Below are 27,389 nucleotides of genomic sequence, written 5' to 3'. Positions count from 1 at the left end.
AGTGGTACTTTCCTTAAAGGGAATTTAAATTAAACAACTAATTAAGTTATCTTTTTATGCCAATGACAAATAATTAGGAAGTCCTCCGAATATGCCTGTCATTTGTCTCGTTAATCACTGTCGCAAGATGAGCTCGTGGCGTCTTTGGCCAGATGAGTTTGGTTTTGCAACTACCAGGAAATCTCGGGGCGCGATCATGATAGAGATATGGCCAACAGGTAAACACTGCGACTTTTCCGGTTTACAACAAAGGGCGACTCTTGGCAGTCGTAAATAGAGTTACATGCCACATAGGAATAGGAATGGCAACTCTGCATGGGTTCGTTTTTCGTTTTCTGTTTGTTTTTTGTCACCGACACTAGCAGACATGTGAGCCCGGGAAAAGATAGGAAAACAGACACCTCTCCACCTCCTCCTGCTCTCCGTCTTCGACAATTAAAAGCCAGTTAGGTGAATTTGATGCGGGGCGGGCCAAGAAGAAGACGTCCGAGAAGTATAACACACACTTGAAAATGTTATTATATTATCAAAAATAAATTAGAAATACATTTATGGAAATCTGTTTTCTTAAATATCCAAATAAACAGGAATTTCCTTAAAAATAACTACCCCAATATGATTTCCATTTATGGATTGAGCTTCCTTCAAAAGATCGGTATTTTATAAAATTTATTACAATAAAAATATATATATGGGCACTTCCAAAATGTCGCTCGGGACATTTGCACACCTTTAAAGTTGAAAAAAAATTGTAAAACAATGGATTTTAATTTTAATTATGGGCTTTTCTTTTCACTCTTCCCAAGCTCTATTTTTGGTAAAAATCTTAATTTTGTACCACTTTTAGTTTTTAAGATATCGGTAAAAAACTGCCGTATTCGCTCGGGACAAAAATAGAAGTGGATTTCGGGGAAGTTCATACAACACCAGAAATTAGCAAATTCTGATGGAATATTTGAATGCGATTTTTTTTTAGAATGTTGTTCAAACATGTCGCTGTGAAATGCTTTTGGTTTTACTCAAAAATTCTTTGCCGTTTTTTTTTTATGCAGTTTCAACCACATTCGCTCGGGACATGTCGCTCGGGACATTTTTTCCGACTGTTTTGTAAAGCGGATTTCTTTACCTCTATCTCTCAATTGCTGGATGTTTTGCTTTTAACTTAATAGTTTAGCATGTGAATGAAGCATTCAGTACAGAAAAATGTCACATATTAGCATTCCTATAGGATAAATTTACAACAGAAGACAGGTCCAAAAAATAACAAAAAAATAGCCAAAAACTGATTTTTGCGTATATTGGTGGGGTTTGTCATAAAAATAATCAAACTATACTCCAAATTTGTAGTTAAGCTCAGTATCCAACTAATTAGAAACTAATATCGGGGCAAAATCATGTGGAAATATGTTTTATTCAAGTTTCAAGGTTTTAGGCTTGGTGGACTTTTTTTTGGAAGTGCCCATATTGTCTTCGATTTTCTAAAAACATTCCATACCTATTTTATTCGCCTTTATTTTACTAAATTTTGCTTAATTTAAAAGCAGAAATTTTCCTTCTATTGCTTGATTTTTTCCAGTGTTCTAGAGACGAGTCGGTTTAAAGCATTGTAAGCGATTTCCTTCTAATGACAATTCTTACATCTAAATTTTTTCGGTTGCCGGCAACATTTTTATGGCCTCCATTTAAGGGGAACTCACTTAATGATCTCGTTTCGCTCGGGCTTTAATTTTCATTTAGTCGCTTTGAAGTGCGCCAAAAGTGAGCGAGTTCAGCGAATTTTGTGAGCCATGTTTCGGAAATGGTTGATGTGCCTCTACATTTATTATGATTCGGGCAAAATAGTAATTAATAAACTTGAGGTATAAATATATAGAATTGAAAGGAGCACTTTCTAATCTCTTTCATTAAAATTTTTAATTCTATTTAGATATATCCATTGTTATCTACTTTAATGAAAGATCTTATATCTAATTTATATTTCATTTTCTTAAAGAAAACAGTTTTAAAAAACACAATAAAGAAGAATGCCAATATCGACAAAGGGAAAATATTGAAAAAATGTTAATCTTTAAGGTTCCTAATAAGTAATTACTTTACTAGACTGCAGATTTGGTTAATGACGACTAGTTAATTTCAATTCCCAATGCAGCGGAATTAACATGGCTAAAAATCTTGAGCACTGCAACTATAATTGCCAAGTCAGTCGCATTCGTAAAGACCGATGTTCCCGCCGATTGACCCCCACTTATAATGCCGAGTCACGCACATGGAGACGTCGGAACCGTCGGAACCGGAGACATTGAACCTTGAAAAGCCATGAAAAACTCGGGTCGAGGGGAAATCTTTTCGCACATACGCTTAAAATCGCATTCGAATTATGCGCATATTTGAGGGCTTATGAAAAATGTCAGATGGCAAGTGGAAAATGCAGCGGCCCAAAATGAAAATTAGTCAACTTAAAGACGGCAATTTGGCATCGGATCTGCGCAACTTCCAGCGAATGCAATGGAATAGTTGGGGGGAGTAGTAAAAAACATTCATATATACACATAAAGTGTGGCTATATAGATGGTGTTTCTGGGCCTGGGAGTTTTGGAGACTCGGAGACAGCGACGACCTTTAATGGCGGCATTGTGTGCTAAACAGCCTCGGAGTTTCCAGCTCCAAACTGGGAGATTTCTGGGCATAAACCACCGGAGAAAAAGAAGAAGAAGCCTCCGACGCGTTGGCGGTGGCAATTTCTCACGCTCGGCAAACGTTCCATTGTTCCCACAATTTTCCATTCATTCAGTTTGCTCGCGATCTGCTCCTACTTAGTAATAAGTTTTGCCCGGAATAAAAACACACGAACGCCGTACTCCCCATACTCCAAAAGAAAAAGAAACCCTAACCCCCGTAGCCATGGGCTCTTGCTCTTGGCTGTCATCATCATCATCACATCACCATCATCGTCATCATCGTCGTCGGAGTCTCACCATAATGAGTCTGTTTTATATGGTTATAGGGTTAGGTTAGTAAGTACGTGGAACTCTTTCCTATATACTCGTACTCGCACTCACGTTTGCATGTAGCAAGTGGGCACTTGTACTTGCAACGCGATCCCATGAAAAGATCCGAATCGGATCACTTGATGGTCGATTGTCTTGCTGACACCCCGGGTAAAAACCTCTTCTATAGAAATTTAATTAAGATTCTGAGACTCATTTAGACGCCACGATAAAACTTCCAAATGGACAATAATATTATACATCATACTTACTCCTAAGAATTTAAAAGGTTTACAATACGAAAAGACTAAAATCGCATTTTAATTTAATATGATAGCTTAAACAAATAACTAGTTATAACTTTAGTTATACAAAAATAACTACATATTTGTATGTGAAAGCATTATCATAATATGAGTATCCAAAGTTCATCTCTTAATACTCGTAGTAAAGAATTAGTAGTTTAAGATTAATATAGTAAAATAGTTTACTTTCTATGATCATTTAATTTTCAGTACCTATTTAAATAAATATTACGCTGTATTTTGATGTGTTTTCATGATCCTTCCCCAAATCATTTTACCTAATATTGAAAGATATTCTTTAAACAGTTGAAAACAAATTGAAAAGTTAGATTAAGATAGCTCGCTCTTATTTCGTTAAGATTTCTAAGATTGGTGCGCGGTAAAGCTTATTAACCCAGATCATATCGCATTATCGTGACTGAGTTCTGTTAACACAAAGAAAACGAGTCTATCTCACGGTATTCACACACGGTGACACATTTATGTGTGTCCGTATCATCATTACCGTCACACGAGTATGCAGAAGCGAATATGTCTAATCACTTTCATTACGATCACGATCATCTGAGTCTGATTCTCCACTTCCTAAGTTTATGACATGAGCACGTCGGTCAAGAAGTGTTGTCCAACTCACTGGCGGCCATAAAAAACTCGGACCCAGTGCGTAATCCGTGATGGTGGCTCTTGCTCTCTTCACCCAGAAAAAAAAATGACCTAAAATGTCAAAAAATGGCCTAGAATTTAGGTAAAATTGGCCTAAAACTGGAGCTAAGTCCTTGAATGGCCTAAAATTTAGGATTCCATGACCTAAACTGTTAGGCCATTAAAGGCCTAAAATGGGGGTTATTTTTGGCCTAGATTTTAGGTAATTGGCTGCCTAAAAATATGAGAAAACCCCTATCCAAAATTGTAGGCCTTCTTTGGCCTAAAAATATGTACTGAAAAATTTATAATATTATAAAGTAAATACAGAAAAGTTTATAGCTAAGTCGAGGTCAATGTCGGGCTTAGTCTTCAAGAAGTCGTCATTATGCCAACACACAAAAAGGAGCGAGGAGGCTTCACAGTTCAGCAGTGAAATCGCTGTCTTATTCAACGATCGAAGTGGGTTACCATGCAAGCCGCGCTATAACTGGTTGGGAATTATAGCGTCGCCAAAACGGTATCAAAGTTCCGTGCAAATTTATTTAGGTAAAAGGCATTAATTTTAAGGCCCTCGCTGACCTAAAATATTAGGCTATACGGGACCTAAATAGTAGGGCAAATATACCAAAAATTTAAATTTTTAGGCAGTACATGACCTAAAAAGGAACTTTTAGTCCATTTAAAATGTTTTAGGCTATGCATGACCTAAAATGTTGTCCATCATTTTTCTGGGTGTTCTAAGCCCGGTCGACTACATAACATGCGATCTGTCCCCGAACCGAAAACCCAACCGAACCGAACGGTCATTAAAGCGTCGAGTTGGCCCTTTGCCACTCTGTCTATGCACTATAACCCCCAGATCCACGCCCACTAGTGCTGCCCAGCTAAAAAAAGCTAGGATATGGCTTTCTAAGTTTCTTTGTAATATCTTTGTAGTACCCCAAAGGGAAAGTTTTTTGTAATTCGGTATTTTCTGAATTCTGAATGTAAGAGTTCTTGCCAAAAAATATGATCTATATTCGTTAGTCATATATTTATTATTTCTTCTAAGGTTTTCTTTCTTCTTTTTAAATTTTTTTTTTAAATTTATTTATCACCTTTGTTTAAGAAAATTGTATTTCAATTAATGGGAAAAATTCTTACTCCTTTGCTCCCTTACTTAGCTTTCTTCTCAACTTTCTTCTCTGGTTCTGTTTTCAAAGTTCTTTTTGTAATAATTTTTTAACAAATTTTTCAAATTGATCGGGAAAATAGCTAGACTGGCATCACCTGACCCCGGCTTTCGTTGCTCGGTTTACATGCACCAACCACCTTTGCTTCTGTTTCTGCTTCTTCCGCTACCTTTCTTCGTCATTCTGCTCGGTTTTTGCGCATGCGCCCCCGAGACACCGAAGTCGACAGAGACATTACATTACATTACAGTGGGATTAGATTCGAAAAAACAGCCCCGAATATGAAAGAAAAATGGAATTTGTTTAACTTAAGATCGTATATTGGAATAAAACTGCAAACTAATTAAATAAATCAATTCCCATTAGACATATCGTGTTACTTTAAAGATTCAACTTTTTACGGTGTTGACCAGACAAATATCTTGAACAAATTTCAAGTTCTTAAGATGTCTTTTCCAGAACGCCTGGATCAAATCGATATACGCATGGTAATTTTCTGGTATTTATACGCATATCGTTTTTACCACGCTATTCTTATTCTAATTTCGAGCATATCGAATTGATATCACGCTTATTAAGTCAGTTAATATCAAATTGATCATCGTTACATATCAAGTTTTTTTTTGTTGGTTATTATACTATTTCGTGTATCAGAAATCTCTGAAAAGAGTTTGCACAAATTTCAGATTTTAAATAATATTTTTCTTAAACAACCCACTGTGCTCCGATGGCCGAGGAAAGGCCGAGATCGCGACGAAGACAGGGTCTTTGAGGTTGGCTTTCCGTCGAGTCGCTCTGCGTTTGCTCAGTCGACTTCCGTCACGATTCGCGTTCGGACGTGCGTCGAGCGGTTTACAAGCTACCCAACTAACCAACTACCCAAAAACCCAACCCATCTTACCAAGAAACCGAAAACCGAAGACCGAAAGACCGGGAAGCGAATTAAATAAATAGCTTGATAACAATTTTTTTCGTATTTTGTTTATGTTCCGTGTTCCGTTTTTTGTGTTGTGTGTTGCGAGTGTTTTGTTGTCGTTTTGCCGGTGGTGTATTCGCTGGCCGTTTTTGTTTGGCTGCAGTGGCGCGTAACGTTTGGTGTTCGAGGCCCAAACGTCAACCCCCAAAAACAGAATATCTGTGGTCCTGGGACAAACAGGATGCGCTCGAGTGCCCCTGCGCACCTGCACCTGTTCGACTGACAAGTGCCCACGGACAACAATAATATTTTCCGGGTGGTGTGTGAAATATTTCGTATGTTTCGTATGTTGGGGTAATTTATGCAAAAACCCAGCGGAAAAGTCAACTGGTTGTTGGTGGGAACGGGCATTAGGAGCAACTCCCATATAAAATATTGAAAATATAATAAATAGAGGGGTATTAAAGGTACAGATCATGCTGCGATCATGCTGATTGTGGACATGTTGACGCTGGCATTGGCAAATGAGCCCTGGAGCAATCAAGGAGGAGGAGTGGGCACATCTTCGGTGGTGGTGGCCAACACGACTGGCGGTGGACTAGGCCAAAACCTGGGCCACTTGACATGCGAGGCACGCAACTCACGCGGCGAGGAGGCGGAGGCGCAGGCGCGTGCTGAATACACTGGCAACAACAATGGCGGCCACAACAATAGCATCATCTACGGCAGCAGCAACATTAGCAACTCTGGCGACAACAACGGAACAGCAACGGAAGTGCCAACGAAATGTGAGTACGCGCAACTCGAGCGTGAGAGGCAGAGCGTTAACGCAGGCGCATACCTGCAACCACCCAATGTGACAGGCAGCAGCAGCAACAACAGCAACGGGAGCAACACTAGCTCAATACCTACAATTGGCAGTGAGCTTTTCAAAGCCAACCTTGTGGCAGCAGCAGCAGCAGCAGTCGTCGCAGCTGAGCAGCAGAGGCAGCAGCTACAACCGTCAGCAGCAGCAGCAGCAGCAGCAACCAGCAGCAATCAGTCAACGGATTCTGGCCAAAAGTTGTGCAAATTGTTGGATTCGAGTGAAAAATCAAAGCAAATCGATGGGCCAAGCCCTTGTGGCGACCAAAAACCATTGAAATTCAGCCAGGAAAAGCCAACGCCAATCGAAGCCAGCAGCAATTTGAACGAAGACGACGACAGAGGCGACAAAAGCGACAACGACGACGCGCGACGTAGAGAAAAATTTGTGTTGTCTGCTCGCGGGCTAGATAATAATTTTTTTTACCCCAGTGAAAATGTGCAAAGTGCCAAGACAACAGAAAAAGAAACAGCAGTTGCAACAACAGTAGCAGCAACATCAGCAGCAACAGCAACAGCAACAGCAGCAACCTTAAGCTCGAAAAAGGAGGAGGCGGGGCAGGCGCCATTGTCATTGCCATACTCAAACCCAAACCCAAACCCACATCCCTATCCCCACCAGCAGAAACCACCCAGCAACTCATCCTTGGCTGGATGTGGATGTGGTGTTGATAATGTCGCACCACACATTTGGCCCCTTGTTGTTGTTGCTGGCGGTTACGTGGATTACGTGAAGAGCATCGCAGATACAGCAGCAGCAGCAGCAGCAACATGCAATGACAACGCCAGCAATTTGAATGCAACATCCGAGGAAAGGCTCATCGATTGCGAATCCTTGGTGGGCAATACATCAGTTGCAGCAACTACAGGAGTAGCAACTGCAGTAGCAACAAGCTGCATCGAGCAGGATCTCATCGATTTTGAGCAAGATTTGGGCGAGGATTTTGTGGCCAGCCAGCGGTTGAAGCGACTGCAGTGCAATTTTCAGGGACGCGTGGCCAGTAGTAGTAACATTGATTGTGTAAAGGCATCCTTGAGACCACAACAACAGCAAGAGGAGCAACAAACAATAAGCATAACAAAGAAACTACCCCCAGAGGGCAGGCCACCCCAAACCGAACCCCAACCCTTATTAACAAGCAATACCAATAAGGAAAACTCCAAAGACAATAAGGCGATTGCAATTCGAGTCGAGCGATTGCTGGAGCCAAATGAAAGCGAAACAACAGCTGAAAATTGCCAGGAGCAACATTTGCTGAATACGCGAATATTAGGAGAGTTGCCAGTGCGCAGGATCGAAAAGGAAAACGAGCAAAAGAGCTGCGACCAAGTGGTGATTGAAATCGAAACGGATTGCGAGGAGCAAGAGGACTCGACGAGGAGGCGCTCTGCCTTTGTCCCAGCACAGCCCAGTTGCAAGTCGTCCTCGCCGGCGGAGGAGGAGGATTCCGGTGATTTTGGGCCAACGCTCAGCGAGTTCGATGTCCAGCGGTTCAGCGAATATCTGAAGGCCGCCCGCCAATTGCAGTGGCGTCACAATCAATCGGATTCGAACTCAGGACCACAACTAGATCTCAATCTAAATCCAAGCAGGAAACAGCAGACCAGCAGTTTCCAGTGCTACGACGAGCTGCTCGCCGAGTTTGTGAGTGAGCAACAGGAGTACGAATACGAGTACGTGGACGAGGAGGAGGACGAGGAGGAGGCTAGCAATTCCGAGGACGAGTTGGAGGAGAATCCAAGCGATAACGATAGAGCCTGCCAGTGCCATGAGTGCCTAGCCAGCCAGGAGCAGACCACAGAAATTAGAGATACAGCTGACCTAGTAAATCCAAATCCAACTATAAATCCTACTCTAAATTCCAATTTAACCCACCTGACCAACGGCCACAAGATGCGCGAGGTCAACGGTCAGCTGCGCGGGCTGCTCAAGAAGCCAAATCGACCGCCGCCGGCGCGCAAGAATCGCGTCGTCTTCGATGAGACGCGCAACGAGTTCTTCGAGGCCGACTATATAATCCTGATCCGGGAGGATTGCGCCTACGACGAGGAGGACGAGGAGCCCTGCACCTGCGGCGAACACGAGCTGGTGCGCCTCTGCTGCGAGGAGGGATGCCAGTGCAACTATGCCGTCAATCCCGCCGAGGCGGTCGAGGGCAGGACGCCACAGGTGAGTGTCTAAGGAGCCTCCTGGGTAATACGCATTCCAAACTCTGATATCAGAGGGATGATTTTTGACTTGGCAATACCCAACTTTGAGGTTATGGCAGTGGCGGAGCCAGGATTTGGTTGTAGGGGGGGCTTTAAAAAAATTTTTGTTAAATACTTTTTAAATACCACATTTCCTTTTATATCAGAGGGAGGTTTTTACCTTAGCAATATTGGGTATTGAGGTTACAGCAGAATTTGCTTGTAGGAGGGATTTAAAAAAATCTTTGTTGCATACTGTTTGAATACCACATTTCCCTGTACTTTTCATCCGCGCATGAGTTATAGCAATTATATATTTATAAATGAAATATTATTTAGTTTAAAAACGGCATTAAAAATGGAAATATTTTATTTGCCTATATAATACTTACAAAATATACTTTAAAGCGTCTAAACGAGTGAGAAATATAAATATTTTATGAATTTTCGAATATTCAAATTTTTTAAACATAAAAATGAATATTGGTTATTATATAATCCCTATTATTTAAAAACATTTTTAATATTTCAAAATTCAAATATAAAAGTAATGGTAAATAAGGTTGGACAAAATCATAGAGCTTAAAATACATTTAAATCTTAAAAATTTCTTGAACCTAGAAAAGAATTAACAAGTCACTTGCAACTTAAATAAATTTCTAGATATCTTCTAACGACTCAATTATAGATAGTTGTTTTAAAAGCTTTGACAACTTGATAAAATAATTAATGAGCTAGTCTCTGATTTGTGTGAATGGGTTACTTAATAAAGCTTTAAAGACCGTTGTTGAATACGAAATGATTTTCACTATATATTTGCCTGGTTGCCTTGAAGAAGCCGATTGCTTTTCCTGTTCCTTTTCCTTTTCCGGCCAGCCAGTGCGATTCCTATTCCTATTCCTATTTCGATTCCTATTCCGATTCCGAGAATAAGCTGATTAGCTGTCTCCGTCTCTGGTCTCCAGTCTCTGTCCAGTTTGAGTTCGAGTTGCTTAGCTTAGAGTCCGGAGACCGTTTTGCCCTGGCAAAGTGGCTAATGAGGGCAACCTGAAACGCACCTCGGTCTCTTAACTATCCCATTTCACCGGGGTCGCAACTTAAATTGGTTTATTACTGACTTCGCTTCGTGCAGTTAGCTTTCCCGTTGGATGACGTGCTTTTGTCAATTTCAACTTTAGAACTCTGGAACCTTGCTGATTTTTATACTAACTTAGTATTTCTCCTGCAACACAGCTCGTTAGAGGTAGTGGGTGATGCAATAAGTAGCATTGTTTCAAAGGAATTTGCAGAAAAGTACTTTTAAGGTCCTGAAAACTGTAAGTAGGAAAGTCTTAAAAAATATATATAACTTTCAGAACAGAAATGTACTTCTAAGGTCCTGAAAAGTGTAAGTAGGAAAGTCTTAAAAAATATATATAACATTAAGAACCTCTTGAACCACTTGTTACACACTTAAAATATATATTTATTTATTTTCGTTTGACTCTTTAGGTTTTTGTAATCTTAGTTTGTCACTATAACTAGAAATTCAGAGTATTTAATCATAAACTTCGAGATGAATTCCTTGTCTTTTCGCACAATATTCACAATTAGAAGCCCAAAGTTTATTTTCCTTTTCAATTTGGCGATTTGTTTCGTTATCTCCTTGCCAACAGTGTGACATGGTGAAAATGGTTGAAAATTGGTGAAAATGGGCCCGTCGCTTTTCATGTTTCATGTTAATTACGGCAAACGCTGTCCAACTTTTGTTATCAGTGTGTGTACAATTGAAGAAACAAAAGCACAGCAGCCAGGCCACAGTGTCCTCGTTTCTCCCGCCCAAGTGGCAGTCAAGTAGGAGTCAAGCCGCAGGACACCCACCCACATTCACCCAGCTACACGCCCACTCGAACACAGATACAGATGGAAATATATATATATATACGTTCAGATACAGCCCCATTGTATGGATGTACCTAACACATAATAGCTGCGAGTTTGTCCTCGCATTCTCTATTGGCAAGTGTGTATAAATCACTTAAGAACTTTTATACAAAATGCTTTTCTTGTGCCAGTAACTCGAAACTGCAGCAGCAGTAGTGGAAGTAGTAACAACCGGCGACATTGTTGTCGATCCCCCCTTTTGAGGAAAACCCCCTTTTGAGTCTGTGATAGATTGTTTTATGAATTGCGCTGTGGATGTGTGTGCGTGCCATCGTGATGAACGCGTTATATGTGCTAAGGACATTCGGGAAAGTTGCCGCCAGTATTCGGACATTCCTTCCCTACTTCCTTCCCCGCCAGCATCATAATCACCCCCATACCATACCATCCATACCATCCTCATTGCCGCTCTCACCTCGACACTCGTATCGATCCTGAGCGGCCCTCGAGCTGCGTTTAAATTTCAATTTGCTGCCACATAAGCGACACTTGAGTGCGCCGCTTTTTTGCTTATCTACTCGGCCCTCCTCTGATGTCCTGGCAGGGTCCTGTCTGAGGGCCCAGGCGAGAGTGCATCGGGAAAAACAGCAGGATCGAAACCATTTTCAAATCGAGAGGTTATCGGGGTTTTTCTAAAATTTAACTTCCCAATTTAAAGCTTTTAATTTAATTTTATGTTTTTGATATGATTATAAAACATTACAGAAAATTTTAATAGATTAAAAACTCGCTATAAAGAATTCTTAAATTATTATTCTTATTTTCCTTAATAATTAATGGATTTTTTTTATACCTTTTTTATGTTTATGATGTGATTATAAAACATTACAGAAAATTTTAAAAGATTAAAAAATCGGTATATAAAAAAGTCTTAAATTATTTTTCTTTTTCCTATTTTCTAAAATAATTTATGGACTTTTTATAAACATTTTTATTTTAATCAAAACCTAGCTGTATTTTTTCTGAGTGTAGGCGCCCAATGCACTTGACTTGGTGCTTCTTGAGCATGTAACCCCCCCACGATGTCTGTGTGTGGGCTCTCTGAAGAGTTTAATATGCATTTAGTGTGTGTAACAAGTTTACCAAGCACGTTGCATAACACACAGACAGCTAGCCACATCCACATCCATATCCACATCCTTAGAAGGATAAAGAATACGCCATATTTATGCAAAAGTTTTCGCATCTCAAGGCAGAGTTATGACAGGACTCGGGGTCAGGTTTCCCTCTAAAATGGTGAAAAAAACTCGGAAAACTAACCGAGGATAGAAGACCAAGAGATCCTTGTCTAGACACTGCAGCAAATAAACAGGATTTTGGCAGTTCTCGGGGGAATTCCGGTAGAATAAAGTTCGAATCCGTGCACTTGGCTGCAACTTTTACGCACATGTGCAGCATAACTTCAATGCACTCTATGTTGTATTTTTTACTTTTTTCCTACTTTTCCTGACTCTTCATATGGAAAAGTGTTCTGCAGTTCACCAGGAAATATGCCATTTTCGTTATGCTATCAGCAAAGATGATATATGATGTGGGAGCAAATGGAACACTTTGAAAACATTTGCTATACCGCATTGTCTAGGGGTAAATTTCTTGAACTTATTGTATGAATTTTGTGTTTCCTTTAAAAGTACCTACAATATTGTTTAAACCACTGGAATTTATACTCCGTACTTGGGTATATTTAATCAGTACTGTAAAATCAATTAGGTTAGGAATTCTCAAAACAAAACACAAAGAAGAATCGACGTGTGCCCAGTGCAAAATAGACGTGTGACCCCTTATTTAGATAAAAATAACTAACAAACAAATAGTTTATATGGCATTTTGAAGTGAATTAGTAAATTTAAATCTCTGTAAAGTCTGCATTTCAGTCACAATTTAGACTTACCCATATGAGCAGTGGAAATATATCCATCAGTTGGCCAACTATGCCGTTGGGTGGCAGTAGATATATCACAGTGGCAGGACGAGATGGGATGGGCTTAACTTTGATTTATGGCGCCCAGTTCGTCATCCCGGGTCCTTAGATGATGCATCTGCATATACATGCCCGCACACGGTCCATACAACTCAATTAGCTTAATTTGCGGTGATGCAACGGCCCACGAGCATTATTCACTTAGCTTACCTACTTACCTGTAACCCATTTTTCATTTTCCCTTCGCTGGTTTTTCTTTTTTCGGTTTCCAGAGTCCCAAATATCAGCCGCCAATTGAATTTGTGGACGATGCGGCCCTCAGTCCGCCCGATGGCTACAAGGACAGCAGTCTGAAGAACACGCTGGGCGGCGCCCTGAGCGGTCACATCTTCGGGGCGCAGCACCTGCAGCAGCTGCAGGTCATCCAGCGCCTGCAGCAGCAGCGTGCCGCGATGTTGGCCGCCCGCAACACCACAAGCGGTCAGATTCCGCCCCCGCCCCCGCCCGTCGGCAGTGCCCAGCAGCAGCAGCAGCAGCAACAACAACAGCAGCAGCAGCAACAACAGCAGCAGCAACAACAGCAACAGCAGTCACACCAGCAACCTCATCACGGAGCAATGCAGCAGCAGCAGTCGGAGGAGGACCTGCAGGGCGTTTGCACCGAGTGTGCCGAGTGCGCCGAATGTGCGGCCAAGCAGCTCCAGGAAGCAGGTGAGTGGGTGCACAGGCAGAAAATTCTAGCTAGTTCTAGTAAAGATAAGGCAGGCGATCTTAATCACCGTGTTTATGCTTACAAATGCTTAGCTAAAACAACAAATATTTAAATTGTATGAGGTTATTTTTAATGGCAAGGGAACTGCTTTAACAAAATCTATAAGCATTTTTTTTTATAATTTTAAAGGCAATTTAAAATTTCTAGACATTTTTTTTAAATTTTAAATGCAATTTAAAATCTCTAGACATTTTTAAAAACATTTTAAATTCAATTTAAAATCTCTATACATTTTATAAAAATTACTAAAGACATTGGAACTGCATTTTAATTAAATTGTTGAAGGCATGGGAGCTGCATTTATAAAATCTCTAGATATTAAAAAAAAGGTTAAAAGGCATGGAGACTGAAACTGTTTTTTGTTTAATGTCTAGAACGTAATCATTATAAGTGAATTAATAAAAATTACAATTAAATGATAATGTGCAGCCAAAAAAAAACACCTCTCAGAAATAATGATTATTATGTGAGCGATATTATTGCACTTAAAAATTTCACTAAAATAGATTGAAATTGTGCTTGTAGATAGAACCATCTGTCTTAAAGACTAAATTTTTTTGTTAAAAAACGTGACCTATTCCAATTGTGTTAGTTCATACGATAGACGCACAAGTTTCCCAGTGCAAACTCAGCCGCGATAAGGGCGCCGAGTTTAACTCAGTTCATATAATATTTTATTATCATACAATCGCATCATCGACCGATCGGCAACTACTTATTACTGCGCCATTCGATCGATCAGTGGGACCCAGTTAAGATGCTCGACTGGTGTTTATTCTGTGTGCTCCTCTTGCCGCTGGTGCAGATGGAGACTACATCGCAACTTCTGAACCTCAGTGCGAGGAACTTCCAACTGGATTTCCTGCGAGATCTAGACGACCTGGTGAAACAGCGGGCCGAGCTGAGCCTCAACAATTATCTAGATCGACTGGGTAGCAATCCGAAGAATGCAAACTATACGACTGAGCTAAGTGAGGCCCGTGCGACGTCGAAATTTCAGTCAAAGGTGACGCTTATCAAGCAGCTGCTCGATAGGCAGCCTCATTTAGCCACGGATCTAGAGCCCACCTTCGTCCTGCGCAACCTGATCTTTCTGAACCGATTGAAATCCACGCTAAGGGCCTCCAAGGATGCCAGCAATCAGGAGATCCGGCTAATGCGAATGCATCGTCTTTGTCAGCAATTCGACCTCAAGGAAGCACATCCCTATCAAGAGAGTCGACTCATAAACGAAGAAACTATCGGAAAAGCGTTGGAGCAGCTCAATCTCACCAGAAGTGAGGTCAATTCTACGGGCCTGGACCTGAACGAGTTTGGGGCGCAGCTGTACGAGCGAGTCAAGCTGTCGGGCGCCGAGATTATTGACAACTATCTGAATATTCTGCGCTCCATGCTCCAGGATATCATCGAAGGCGATCAGGGGGAACTGGCTGGGAGCAGTGACAAACTGGAGAATATGCTGCAGCAGCTGGACGCCATGCTGGCCACGCAGGATTTCTTTGAGAAGCGCCAGCGGGTTTACGCCTACATGGAGCTCCAACTGAGCACCGATTACGAGAATATGCGAGATTCGGCTAGATCTCAGCATCTTACCGAAACGCTTCTCGCCCAGCTGAAGGCCAAGGGCCTCGATCTCTTCGTCATCTTTTTGTTCAGCAACTTTGAGTTCTTGGATCTGGTCCACAGGCACTGGGATCAATTGCTTCCCCAAACGGGCAGCCTGCTGTACGACGAGACCGCCCGCCAACTCTACGACCTGCAGCACCTTTATGAGATCTTCAAGATGGACACAGAGTGCGAGGCCAAGTATGAGGCATACTCCTCTGCCCTGCGGCGGTTGAACGAGCGCACCGTGGACCAGGCTCAGCGCAACCGTCACATCTTTGAGCTTCTCAACAACGCCGCCCGAAACGTGGGCACAGTCACCTTCAGCATGATCAAGGCCAAGTGCAAGGAGCTAGTTTGACCCATGAACATCTTCATGTTAAATTTATATCTTTAAAATAAAAAACCCCCGTGTAAAATGTTTTGACAGAGATTTTTAAAGAGATCAGCATAACTACCCGAGTCGATATAGCCATGTCCGTCTGTCCGTTTGTCTGTTTGTCCGTTAGTCCGTCTGTCCGTCCGTTTCTACGCAAACTAGTCTCTCAGTTTTAAAGATATCGGGATGAAACTTTCCCAAAAGTCTTCTTTTTATTACAGGTATTATATAAGTTAAAACGAATCGGACAACTATATACTATAGCTGTCATAGGAATAATCGGAAAAATAATGGAAAAAAAAGATAGCTTCCGTTTTTATTGCCATTTTACCCTCTTCTCTTAGGAATATTATTTTTAATATATTTCTGAATTGCGAATTAAATTTTTAAAAAATCTGACGACTATATCATATAGCCGCCATAGGAGCGATCGGTAAATTAATGGGAAAATACTAGGACTACTACTCTATTCTACTCTGGGATTTGACTCTTTAATACTTAAACTTTTTATTTGACCAAATGAAAAGGGGTATGAAAATGTTTTGAGCTGAGATACATAAATGTACATGGTTTTGTGCTGTAATTTATGCTCTGTGTATGTGGCACTGTGCCACTACATATGTAGTGGATATATATCCATCCATCTCCGACGCCGCAATGCAATTAGCGGGAGTCCCGCGGGGGCAAGCGCGTTCTTTTCATTCACAAACGCTTTCGTTTGCCTTTGTGTAATCTAATTATGAATTATTTATGCAAACATTCGCCCGCTGCCCGTTGACATCCAGCTGGAGGCCTCGAGGTCCTTTAAATTGGACGCCATTTTGAATGCTTCCTGTTTCGCATAGCCGCTAGTTCGCTGCACTTGCTCTTGTAATTTTCTAGTTAATTTAATTCGGAAAGCGGGTCTGAAAACGGGGTGGCTGTCAGGGTTCACAGACGTTCAGGCGTTCAGACTTCTGGACAGCAGTGTCAATAAAGTGTACACAACGGATACACACAACCAAAGGCTTTTTGGATAAAAAGGTGGATACTTGTTATTGAAGAAGTTGAGTTCATGATATACTATTTAATGATATCTGGCTATATTATAGATATCTATACTGCCATTTCCTCTTTTACTAATCAAGATAAATTAAAAAGGTAACGCAGTTACTACACCTTTTGCCAATCAATACACCCAAAAAAAAAATCCTGAGTGTCAATTTAATAACTGTGGGTTAAAATGACACTGCCCCTAGGATCAAATTTTTGGGGTCAATTTGCTCCCAAATGAGTGTCAAAAGTACACCGCGTTTTCAGAAAAATCGTATTTGATACTAAATAGTGTCATTTTGATAAAACTAGGTTCACATCGATCCCAATAATTATCATTTTTGATTTTCGAAGTTCGAAGTTCGGCGATGTTTTACTCGCGTATCGATTTCGTTTATACTTGTCAAGAGTTCGCTCGCGCGCAAAATGGTTCGATGGCCCAGTTGGTAAGGCGTCTGCCTCTGATGCGAGAGGTCCCCGGTTCGAAACCCAGATAAATCAGAGTAGGTAAAAAGTTTTTAAAATGCATATATATCATTTTAAGAACAAAAATGTTAAGTTGTGTTAGATTACTGATAAAAAAAAAAAAATAATGGTGTTGCGAGCGGGATTCGAACCTCGTTCCCCCGAGCACAAAATAATATCAGAACCTAGCGCCTTGGCCCCTGAGCCACGCCCATATTAATTTTTGCCATGGCAGAATGGTTACAGGAGCTTTCAAGCAAAGTTCAAATTTTATTTAATACTAAGAAAATGACACCGGCTAGTGGCTCTTTGACACCAAAAAGGGTCAACTTAATATTTTCGAAAGTATTAAAGTGACACCAGAATAGGGTCAATTTAATGACGTTCGGATCAAAGATTTTTTTCCACTCAATAGTGTCACATTGACACCTAAATAGGGGCATATTGATGACTACTTTTTTTTGGGTGTAGTTAACGACTTCCTCGAAAGTGCCTATAACTATGGGAATAGTTCCTTGGTGACGAGGCGATTCAAAGGCAATCGCTATCAGGCTGACTTGAGCCATAAATAATTCGATGGTATTTGGTATTCGGGGTTTGTTTGCCCAAGCCGCCCGCATTTTCACAGAAAGCGCTCATCGAATCGGGTCTATTGATTGATTTACGGCAACTTGACTTCGGTTCGAATTGAATCGAATTCGTAACCCTTAAAAGGATGTTTGAATTGGGAACATTGGGCTGCACAGGAGAGCAGTCATTTGCATTAATGTCGGTGGTCACGCTTTATTGGCCGCCAAAGCTGCAAACAGGGGAAAATCGAGGGGGGAGAGCATGGAAGGGCTGGGCATTTTCCGGGGTTTCCCGGCACGAGGGGCGCTCCTCATTAATTGTTGCGCCTAACGAACCGCGAATGCGACAAGCCCCCAGCGACAAGCCCAGAGCTCTTCATATGCCCAAAACTATGTGCATATAGTATTTAAAGTATGGCCACCGTAAACTGAAAACCGAAAACTAGAGACCCATACCGATCCTTCAAGCGCGCTTCCGCTTCGCCAGCAACAGGCGGAAGTCCACCAAACTTTTAACTCGATTTATCATCGGCGTTTGATGTGTAAAAGGTGCCATGAAGGTAGTCATGCATGGGTCCATACTTTGATAGTAAATCATATTTTAAATGAAAAAAAAAAATCTTCTTAATGAAATTGAAATAAGTGCCGTTACTCAGCTGAATGAGCGTGAGAGAGATGGAGATATGCAAGCAGTAAACCAAGCAGTTGCTTGAAAATGGCCTCATTGAAAATGAATTAATTGGCTCATAACTTCTTAATGAGTGGTCCGATTTAAAAATTGTTTTACATTTCCATAGGTATTAGAAAAGCAAATAAAATTGCATTTACACTTTTACAAAATCTGTAACGGGTATTCTATTTAAAAAATGATTGAGTACGTCAGAATTCTCTCTGTGTAGCTTTTAACTCAGTTCATTGTGAGCCATAAACCATAGTGCTTTAATTACTAATGTTTTAATTTCACCTCTTTGCCCACAACAGAATGCAGCTCCCCGCAGTGCCCGGAGGAGATGACTCCGCTCGGGGTGCCCGCCGTCGCCATTCTGCCGCTGCACACCAGTTCCCCGGAGCGTCGCATCACCCAGAAGGAGATCATCGCCGGCGAGGAGCGGCCCAAATATGTGCTGCAGTCCCAGTACAAGCCATCACCCACAGCAGGTACGTTCGCAGTCCTACTGAAACCAAAATCCGAATCCGAATCCATGACCAAATCCAAACGCAAGCCCCTTTCGTCATTAGCTTTATCATGCATTTATGCACAGCAAGCAAACGCTACATGGCCATATTGCACATTTCATATTCGACCTCCGATGATTTGATTCGATACGGTTCGATATAATCCCATTCCAAATTTACCATCTGAGCATTGGGCATTGATATTCCTTCCTATGTCTTCGAAATTTAAAAAAAAATCGGGAAACAGGAAAGCGATACAACTAGAAAGTATCCATGTTCAAATAATTATAAATAATAATAAGTACCTATAGTTTTAAAATCAGCTGTTTCATACCAAATTCTAACTCGAAAAGAACGCAACATTTTGCAATCAACCTTTTTTACTTTTTATAAAAAGAAAATAAACAATTAACTTCTTAGGCAAGCGCTTTAAAAATCAATCCCAACTTTCAAGTTGCTTCTTAAAAAAAAACGTATATATTGTATTCGAAAGCCAACCAAACGCCCCATCAATCGCTTATTCAACTATTGGACTATCGTGTGCATTCGCATGTGCACTGTACATACCAGACATCCGTCAATCACGATTTCAATCCTCAATCCTTTGAATGCCAATAAATGCTCTATTTTGCCAAAACCATGCCGCCCCCCCGATGGTTTTGCTTGTGCAGTGGTCAAGTCTAGAAAGGAGTCGCCCAGCGGCAGGTCAGCCACCCAAGTCCCGGTCCCAGTCCAGGCCATCAGTAGCTCCTCGAAAAATAAAAGATTTGTTGTTGAAACCATTACCACTATGACCACAGTGACCGAGCGCCGAATCATCCGGGAGGCGCACGAAGATGTGGCGACCGCTGCCGTTCCCGGCGTCGCCTCTGCCCCCGCACCTGGTACCGCCCCGCCTTCCGTTGGAGCTGCTGCTGCCGCGAGCGGAGCGGATATGCTGCCGCCCGCCCTGCCGGCCAAGGCCAGCGCAACAGCAGCAGCGGCCGCCGCAGCAGCCGCCAACGCAACAGCGGCAAATGCAACGGAGCAACAGCAATTCGAGGCCCAGAAACCGCCCCCTATACCTCCGAAGGAGACATCGCCCACGCAGATCAGTGGCATCCTCAAGGGCGGCAAGCTATGGAAGCAGGATTCCATCTCCCAGGTGAGTCATTGATATAGTGATTTCATATTTAATATTTAACACCCTTTTCTTGCCTCCATTCGAGCAGCAGTCGGATGACCAGAACAACACCACTTCGGAGGACGAGAGCGGCGCCACCAAGCGCTCGGTGAGGTTCGTTACCGAGGATCAGGCGAATGCCGGCACCGACAGCGATGCCCAGTCCCTGGCCGGCGATCTGGACGACAGCGAGAATCAGATCAACGAGCTGATCCCGATCAAGAAGCACTCGACGCTCTTCAACAACGCCCTGCGGCCCAACTCGGCGGTGCGCCAGCTCTTCCCGAGCGTCTCGGCCCACCAGGCGCCAGTGCTCACCTCGGAGGCACTGCGGGCCTTCGACGAGTCCAAGCGGGCCGGCTGCCTGGTCACCCACCTGCCGGGGAGCTGCGGCGACTCCGACACCCTGCGCCGCAGCATGGAGCGCAATATATTGCGACGATCGCTGATCAAGTAAGTTGCAGGGTAGATTGTGTATAGTTTTTTTTGTGTGTAGTGTTGAGATAAGTTAAAATGAATCCAAAAGAAATTCTTTGGTGAATTTTTTTGGCGCCCTCGGGTGGATTTAGGATTTGTCCACCCGGGGGCGCCAAAAAATGATCGAGTAAGTTGTAGAGTAGATTGTGAACAGTTTTCTTTTTGTGTAGTTTTGATTGAAGCTAAAATTAATCCAAAACGATTAGTTTGTTTGGCGCCCTCGGTTGGATTTAAGTTTTGTCCACCCGGGGGCGCCAAAAAAATGTTTGTACTCCCTTTAAACCAATTCTTTCCGTTCCATAGGAAAAAGGCTGTTAAGTCGGACATCTCGCTGGAGGAGCGCATCAAGCAGCTGACCTGCGACATTGACGAGGATCTGGCCGAGGAACTGCAGCGCGCCGTGGACGAGGACGCCGAAGCGGCCGCCGAACGGGCCGATGAGCTCGCTCAGCGCAACAGTCCCGCCGGCGAGGAGAATCCGAATCCGGTGCCCGGTTCTGGTGCGCTGGCCCACAAGTTTGTCAACGGCGAGAAGAGCTTCTCGCCTAGCAGCTCGGTATCGAGCTCCTCCAGCGGATCGTCGGCCTACAAGAAGATCGCCGACATCTTTAATCGCGACAAGAAGCAGGAGAAGATCATGGAGATGGAGGAGAACCCCATAGTCATCATACCCCAGGTGGGTTTTTGCTTTTTGGTTTTTCAAAGGGAAATAGTTATATGTTCGAAATGAATCATTTGCAGGAGTGTCGCTGTCCGGCTGCTCCCGACTTGGGCATGGGCATCCAGGTGCCGGTGGTGCACACGCAGATCCACCGCACTCCGCCCCGCCAAACGGAGCCGAAGCGCCAGTTCCTCTCCTCCACTTTGGCCCCCCTGACCGCCTGTGTGGCCGGGAACAAGGACGACCTCTCCTCGTACTACACCTTGGCCGCGGCGGCCGCCGCTCATCCGCATGCCCATGGCCACGCCCACACGCATGCGCATGCCGCCCACTATGCCGCCGCCGCTGCGGCCGCTGACTTTAATATGGGTCAGCTACTGGGAGCGGCAGCAGAAGCCGCCGCCTCTGGAGATCCGGCTGCCCAGCATGCGGCTGCCATGGCAGCTCAGGGTTTGGCCCAAGGAATGGCCGCCGCCGGAGGAGGAGGAGGAGCTCCGCTGGGCGAGGATGCCCGCAAGGTGGCGCCAGATGTGATTGCCGGAACTCCAGGTCAAGAGGCCGCCGGGCGGCAGGAGCAGGACGAGCTGGCCGCCTTCGCCCAGGCGGAGGCCAAGCGGACCGAGCAGCTGAAGAAGCGGTACACGGGAGCCGGCAGCTCGGAGCCCAGCCAATCGCAGGCGAGCAGCGATGATGACGAGCAGAACGACTATGGGTTCAACAAGCGACCATCCGTGCGCGGCATCAAGCCCAAGTTCAGTTCGACCAACGAGATCCTGGCCCAGATGCAGGAGCAGCTGAGTGCGGCGATACCCACGGTGGTCAATAGCCAGCCGGTGCAGCATGCGGTCAAGGGTTATGCCATGCCCAATACGCTCAAGCAGAATCCCTCGCCGCAGAATGTGCCACAGAATGTGCAACAGCAACAGCAACAGCAGCAACAACAGCAGCAGCAGGCCGCCCACCAGCAACATCAGCAGCAGTTGCAGCAACAGATGGCCGCCGCTCTGCAGAAGACGGAGCAGCGAACGTGGAGCTTCTACAGCGAGACCGGGGAGCAGCAGAGATTCCCCATGGATGCCTCGGCCATCCAGCAGACCTACTACCAGACCCTGCCCGCCGGCACCATGTTCCGCCAGACGATGATCCAACAGGGAGCCACGGCAGCCGGCGGTGCCGACGATGCATCGCTCCTGTATGCCGCCGCTGCCGCCGCCCAGAATTGTCAGAGCGTCACGGCCACGGCCACGGCAACTGCTACGGCCACCGCCACGGCCATCGAGCAGAGCAAGCACAGCAGCTACAGCAGCCACTTCGCCCGCAGCCCCACCAGGCGGCCCGAGTCGCCGCCGCCGCTGCGCAACTACCACCAGACCATGGTCCTCATACCGTACAACGCGGAGACCTACTCCCAGTTCGCGACCAGCAACAGCGGCGATCCCAAGCTGGCGCACATCCAGCGACAGAATATCCTCGAGTACCAGCAGGTGAGTTGGAATCTTATTCTAAGAAAGAAAAACCTACTCTAACTTTATGCTGAAGAATTCGCGTTTTAAGATTGTTCAGTTGGGCTGTCATCTATAGCCTTTTTTCTTTTTGTTTTTTATTTTATTGAACTTAAACTTTTATATATTTAATCCAAAAAACAAGAGCCCTACTTTAACTTCATTGCTTTTTAGTTGGACTTCATTCAATTAAAAACGGTTTTAATTATTTAAAATAAACTAAAACCTGATTTAACCTAATGCTGAAGAATTCGCGTTTCAATACGGTTTATTTAGACCCTTGTTTGTAGTCTTTTTTCTTTAATTTCATTGAATGTAACCTTTTTTATATTATTTCTCAAAAACAAAAACCTGCTTTAACTTTATGCAGAAGAATTCGCGTTCTAAATATTTTTTTATTTTCCTTTTGACTATATTTAATTCAAACGGTTTTTATTATTTCCAAAAAACTAAATCCTGCTTTTACTTTTTAGTACACATCGCTTTTTAGTTGGACTCTCCTTTATAATTATTTTTTTCTTAAATAGTATTTATTTTAAAACGGTTTTTATTACTTAAACTAAACTAAATTCTGATTTTACTTAATCCTGAAGAATTCGCGTTTAAGATTGTTTAATTTTATTTTTATTATTTATTTTTTATTAATTTTATTTTGTATTTATTTTCTTAACTTTTATGAAATTTTGAATGAATAACGTACTTCATTATTCACAAACGTAAATGTAAGTGTAAAATGTTTAAGATAAAGAATCTTGAATAACTCGATTGTCTTTTCTTCCGCACTAGGTTACCCAGCAGACGATTCGTGTGCCCATCGGCTACGCCCTGCCCGGCATGCAGTTGCATGTGGTTAGTGGGCGTGGCCATGCCGCCCACTACGCTCAGCACCAGCAGCAACACCAGCAACAGCAACAGCAGCAGCAGCAACAACAGCAGCAGCAGCAGCAACAGCAGCGCCTGATGCAAGGACACTATCAATTCGGACCGGAGGGCGGAATGCCCGGATTTAGCGAGCGCGGAGTGCCCGAAGGAGCAGCCGCCGTATCGCATAGCGATTGCAATGCCATGGTATCGCCGACATCGGCAGCAGCAGCAGCGGTACAGCAGCAACAACAGCAGCAACAGCAGCAGCAGCAGCAACAGGCCGCCGGAGGAGTGGGCGTGGGCGCCCAGGCACAGGGATCCGTGTATTATGCGATGAACGTATGACCCGCGCTCGAATAGTCGCTGCCAGCGGCGGTCATTGTCGAGCGCCGCCAGTGTCAACTTGTCGAAATGTCAGCGACTTCAGTGCATTTGGGGAGCGGCGGCATGGGCGGCAGATGAGCGCCCGCCCCGCGAAATTCTGAATCCGATTTGGAGTCCTCGAGTTCCCATGAGTCCCATCCGCTGATTTGAGTTGCCCCTCAGTTGACCCTAGCGAGCGTTTTTGAATCAGTTTGATCTTCCGTTTAGCAAGTGTATCCGTGTATCTGTTTCCGCATCAGTATCATTATCATTACCTTTATCCGTATCCGTATCCATGTTGTCTGTATTTTGTGTCGCAAAAACTCAAATATTATCACATATTGTCCAACGGTATGCTACAACACTGGAGCTTAAGAATTATCGATATTTTCGATATTTTCATAACGATATTTTCGATAATATCGATGTTTTGAAGGGAAAGCACATATAAAATATCGAAAAATAGTAAAAGTTCAATAGACTTGTTTTGCAGCCTGCTTTTGCTATTGGTTTTAAGCCTCTGGAAATTTATGTGGCACCTCCAATAAAAAAGAATCCACATACAGTCGATTCTTAAACCATCAACGTTATGCAATACTCCGAAATTAACACTTTAAGTTGAGCCTTGCCTTGTCGTCGAGGATCTTATTTTATAGTTATTAATATTTAGTCAAGTGTAGTGAGGAGAGATGAAAATCTAAACCAAAATACAACCAAATCACATGAATTTATTTCGAGCATATACATACATGCTGGGTGCTAGTAATGCAAGAACAACAACAACAACAAGAAACACAACAAAACCAATGAGAAATTAATTAAGCTATGAAAAGTATATTTAACAAAGTTAAACCTAAAGCAAGGATATGTAATAATATTTTTTTTTAATTACCTTTTTTTTTGCTGTTAGCCAAGAAAACAGAGTTTTGCTCAATGGAAAGTGCATTTGATTTTAAACGCATCTATATAAACACATACATAATTATATATCTACATATGCGAATGCTAAACTAAATTATACATAATTAAATTATATTGAATTGAATTAAATTGATATTATAAAATATTTCCAATGTAGTGCAATTTGTTGCTAACTCCAAAAGCCCTCTTATCAAAGAGAATTATATTAAAAGATATATATATATATATTTTATGAGTATCGAAATTATAGGAATATTTTTAGGCTTAGGCTTTATTTATATGAAATTTAATTTAAATTTATTTTTTGTTCTTTATGTACAATAAATTTACAATTTTCAACAATATTTGATTTTTTACGCTTAAGAAATGTACCGTCATGTTGAAACATTATGTATGAACAATGCATAGGCGAATACATCTAGATGTACGTATGTTTCGTATGCTACAGTTTGTTTGGGTTTCATTTTGTAGATCGATCAGCCTGCATCGCATTCCGCATCTTCCACATTCCAGACCTAACGAGATGATCCTGAAACCCGGAGAGATTTCAAGACAAAGGTGTCCAGAAGTATGCTGCAAAATTTGTGTGGCATACTTTTAGGCATTCAAAACTTCTGTTTTCTAATCTCTACATATTTCAGAAAATCTCATATCGCCTTTCTCCCAAAGTGAGAGCATCAGTGCCAAAAGCTTGCATCCCAAAACCTCTCTCAATCATCCCATACCTCCCAGTCACTTCATCTAGTTGATAAAGATACCATATAAATCGTGCAATCATAAGCAAAATGTTAGAAGATACACAAAGTCATGTTGATCTGGAGATAATATCGTATCTCTTCGATATATAAATTTATACACAGAAACATACGCATAGAAAACATTAAGATGATATACAGACATGCATACAAACATATATTAAAAAATATGAATATTGTATTTCGATTCAGATATTGTGTTAATGTCTATAACGAACATATTGAAACTATTGAAAGTAAACACAAATTAAGAAGTGCAATAATGTTAACGAGGCAATTACCGCTGACCGGAAACGGAAGCGGGAAAATAAAAATTAAAACAAGATGAAAAGGACAACGCAAATCCGTGAGAGCGTGCGAGCGAGATAGAGGATTGTCGGCCAGTTAGACAGAGATGCAGATAGCCGGTGAACAGAAGAGTGACAGAGATGGCGCGCATAACGAAACAATTTAGTCATAGATTTAAAGACAAACAAACCAACACACATTTACACAGCGATTAACGATTAACTATAAACAATAACTAAAGCGTGGTCTTAGGTGTTCGATATTACATTTTTTTGCTCTTCGGTTTTATTCGTTCTTTTTCGCGGTTCCAATGAGAGATTCCGATACTAGAATTGACTAGAAAACGCAGCGCGATTTGCATATTATATAAATACATTTAGAGCCAGATAGCGAGCGAGAGTAAAGCGATAAATATTAAAAGAAAAACAAATAAATATATGTATATATATACATACAGGCATACAATATATACATGGATATATACTAGATGTTTATGTAATACATAAATGGCATTGAACGATTTCCAAGCACATTGCAAGAGCCCCAAATTCAGAATCGCATGAAATTGCCCCCAAACTCTTTGTGTTTCACTCCAGATGTAACTCGATTTTTTCTATGCAAAAGTAGTTGAAAATTATAAAATTAAAACGATATACATATATTTAGACACTTACATCGACAGTATCCTATTCGAATGATTTCGTTTAAGATCTTGAGTTGCGACTTTGGACATGCAGAAGGTTACGAAAGAAAAAACAGAAAATGTGTATGAAATAGTATAAATAAGGTCGGATATTTATGCCCCGACATTACGCTATATGTATGTGGGGCAAGGAACAACAACCAATCCAAGAAAAAAAAATACAAAAATACAAAAAAGAAGAACAACCAAGATGATGTAAGCGATGGATCGAAGTGAGAATTGATGCGAACGGCACAAGTATATAACAAATTTCAACAAGTATATGACTGAGCCAATGACTCAAAAATAAATTTTAAACAAAAAGAAAACCAGAAATATATGAGAAATATAAAAATGATAAGCAAGATAATGTTTACCCTTTTTCTTTTTGGGAAAGGGGAAGTTATAAATTTATTAAACAACGAAAAAGTCAAATAAATTGGTTTGTATTATATATTTTTGATTACTCTAGAAGTCATGGTTTGTTTACTAAATGGTATGGTGCAATCATCTAAAAACAAGTTCCCAGTTATCAAAATGCTTTATTTTTATACAACCTTGACCTATTTTCAAAAAACAAAAAAATTTGTTAGATTACCAATTTATTTTGTTTCACATACACTCAGGAAAAATATAATCTTTATATTTTTAAACCTAAAAAATATTTCTTATTCCATTTAATAGTTCAATTTGTTTATTTGACCATAATATCATTGGAAGTAATTAAAGATATATGTAGAGGATGCCCCTAAAACAGCTGATATTTTCGATTTAATTTTGGTATTCCTCAGTT

At 42.0% G+C, this 27,389-nt stretch overlaps 2 protein-coding genes across 3 annotated transcripts; both read left to right on the top strand.

Moving 5' to 3' along the window:
- Positions 1-5,772: 5,772 nt before the first annotated feature.
- On the top strand, positions 5,773-26,973 carry LOC108060909 (uncharacterized). Of its 2 annotated transcripts, none has more exons than XM_017146846.3 (8): positions 5,773-9,059; positions 13,196-13,634; positions 18,727-18,903; positions 19,722-20,065; positions 20,133-20,536; positions 20,864-21,236; positions 21,302-22,705; positions 23,510-26,973. In XM_017146846.3, the coding sequence occupies exons 1-8, from the start codon at positions 6,513-6,515 to the stop codon at positions 23,930-23,932; spliced, it is 6,111 nt and encodes a 2,036-aa protein (XP_017002335.3). In that variant the 5' UTR covers positions 5,773-6,512; the 3' UTR covers positions 23,933-26,973. The 2 variants fall into 2 exon arrangements, with proteins under 2 accessions (XP_017002335.3, XP_070074932.1); XM_070218831.1 differs by having other exon boundaries at positions 19,593-20,065.
- On the top strand, positions 14,410-15,698 carry LOC108060910 (uncharacterized). The gene has a single exon (XM_017146848.3). The coding sequence runs from the start codon at positions 14,453-14,455 to the stop codon at positions 15,659-15,661; it is 1,209 nt and encodes a 402-aa protein (XP_017002337.2). The 5' UTR covers positions 14,410-14,452; the 3' UTR covers positions 15,662-15,698.
- Positions 26,974-27,389: the final 416 nt, after the last annotated feature.

This window comes from Drosophila takahashii, chromosome X (genome assembly GCF_030179915.1).
Source record: "Drosophila takahashii strain IR98-3 E-12201 chromosome X, DtakHiC1v2, whole genome shotgun sequence".
Classification (NCBI taxonomy): Eukaryota; Metazoa; Arthropoda; class Insecta; order Diptera; family Drosophilidae; genus Drosophila; species Drosophila takahashii.
This window is presented reverse-complemented; position numbering and strand designations above follow the sequence as displayed.

Excerpts from the sequence above, each read along its gene's own strand:
- LOC108060909 (XM_070218831.1), top strand. The coding sequence starts at position 6,513 with ATGCTGATTGTGGACATGTTGACGCTGGCATTGGCAAATGAGCCCTGG. Across the intron at positions 21,237-21,301 it reads CCATAGTCATCATACCCCAG|GAGTGTCGCTGTCCGGCTGC; the intron begins GTGGGTTTTTGC and ends AATCATTTGCAG. Across the intron at positions 22,706-23,509 it reads ATATCCTCGAGTACCAGCAG|GTTACCCAGCAGACGATTCG; the intron begins GTGAGTTGGAAT and ends CTTCCGCACTAG.
- LOC108060910 (XM_017146848.3), top strand. The coding sequence starts at position 14,453 with ATGCTCGACTGGTGTTTATTCTGTGTGCTCCTCTTGCCGCTGGTGCAG.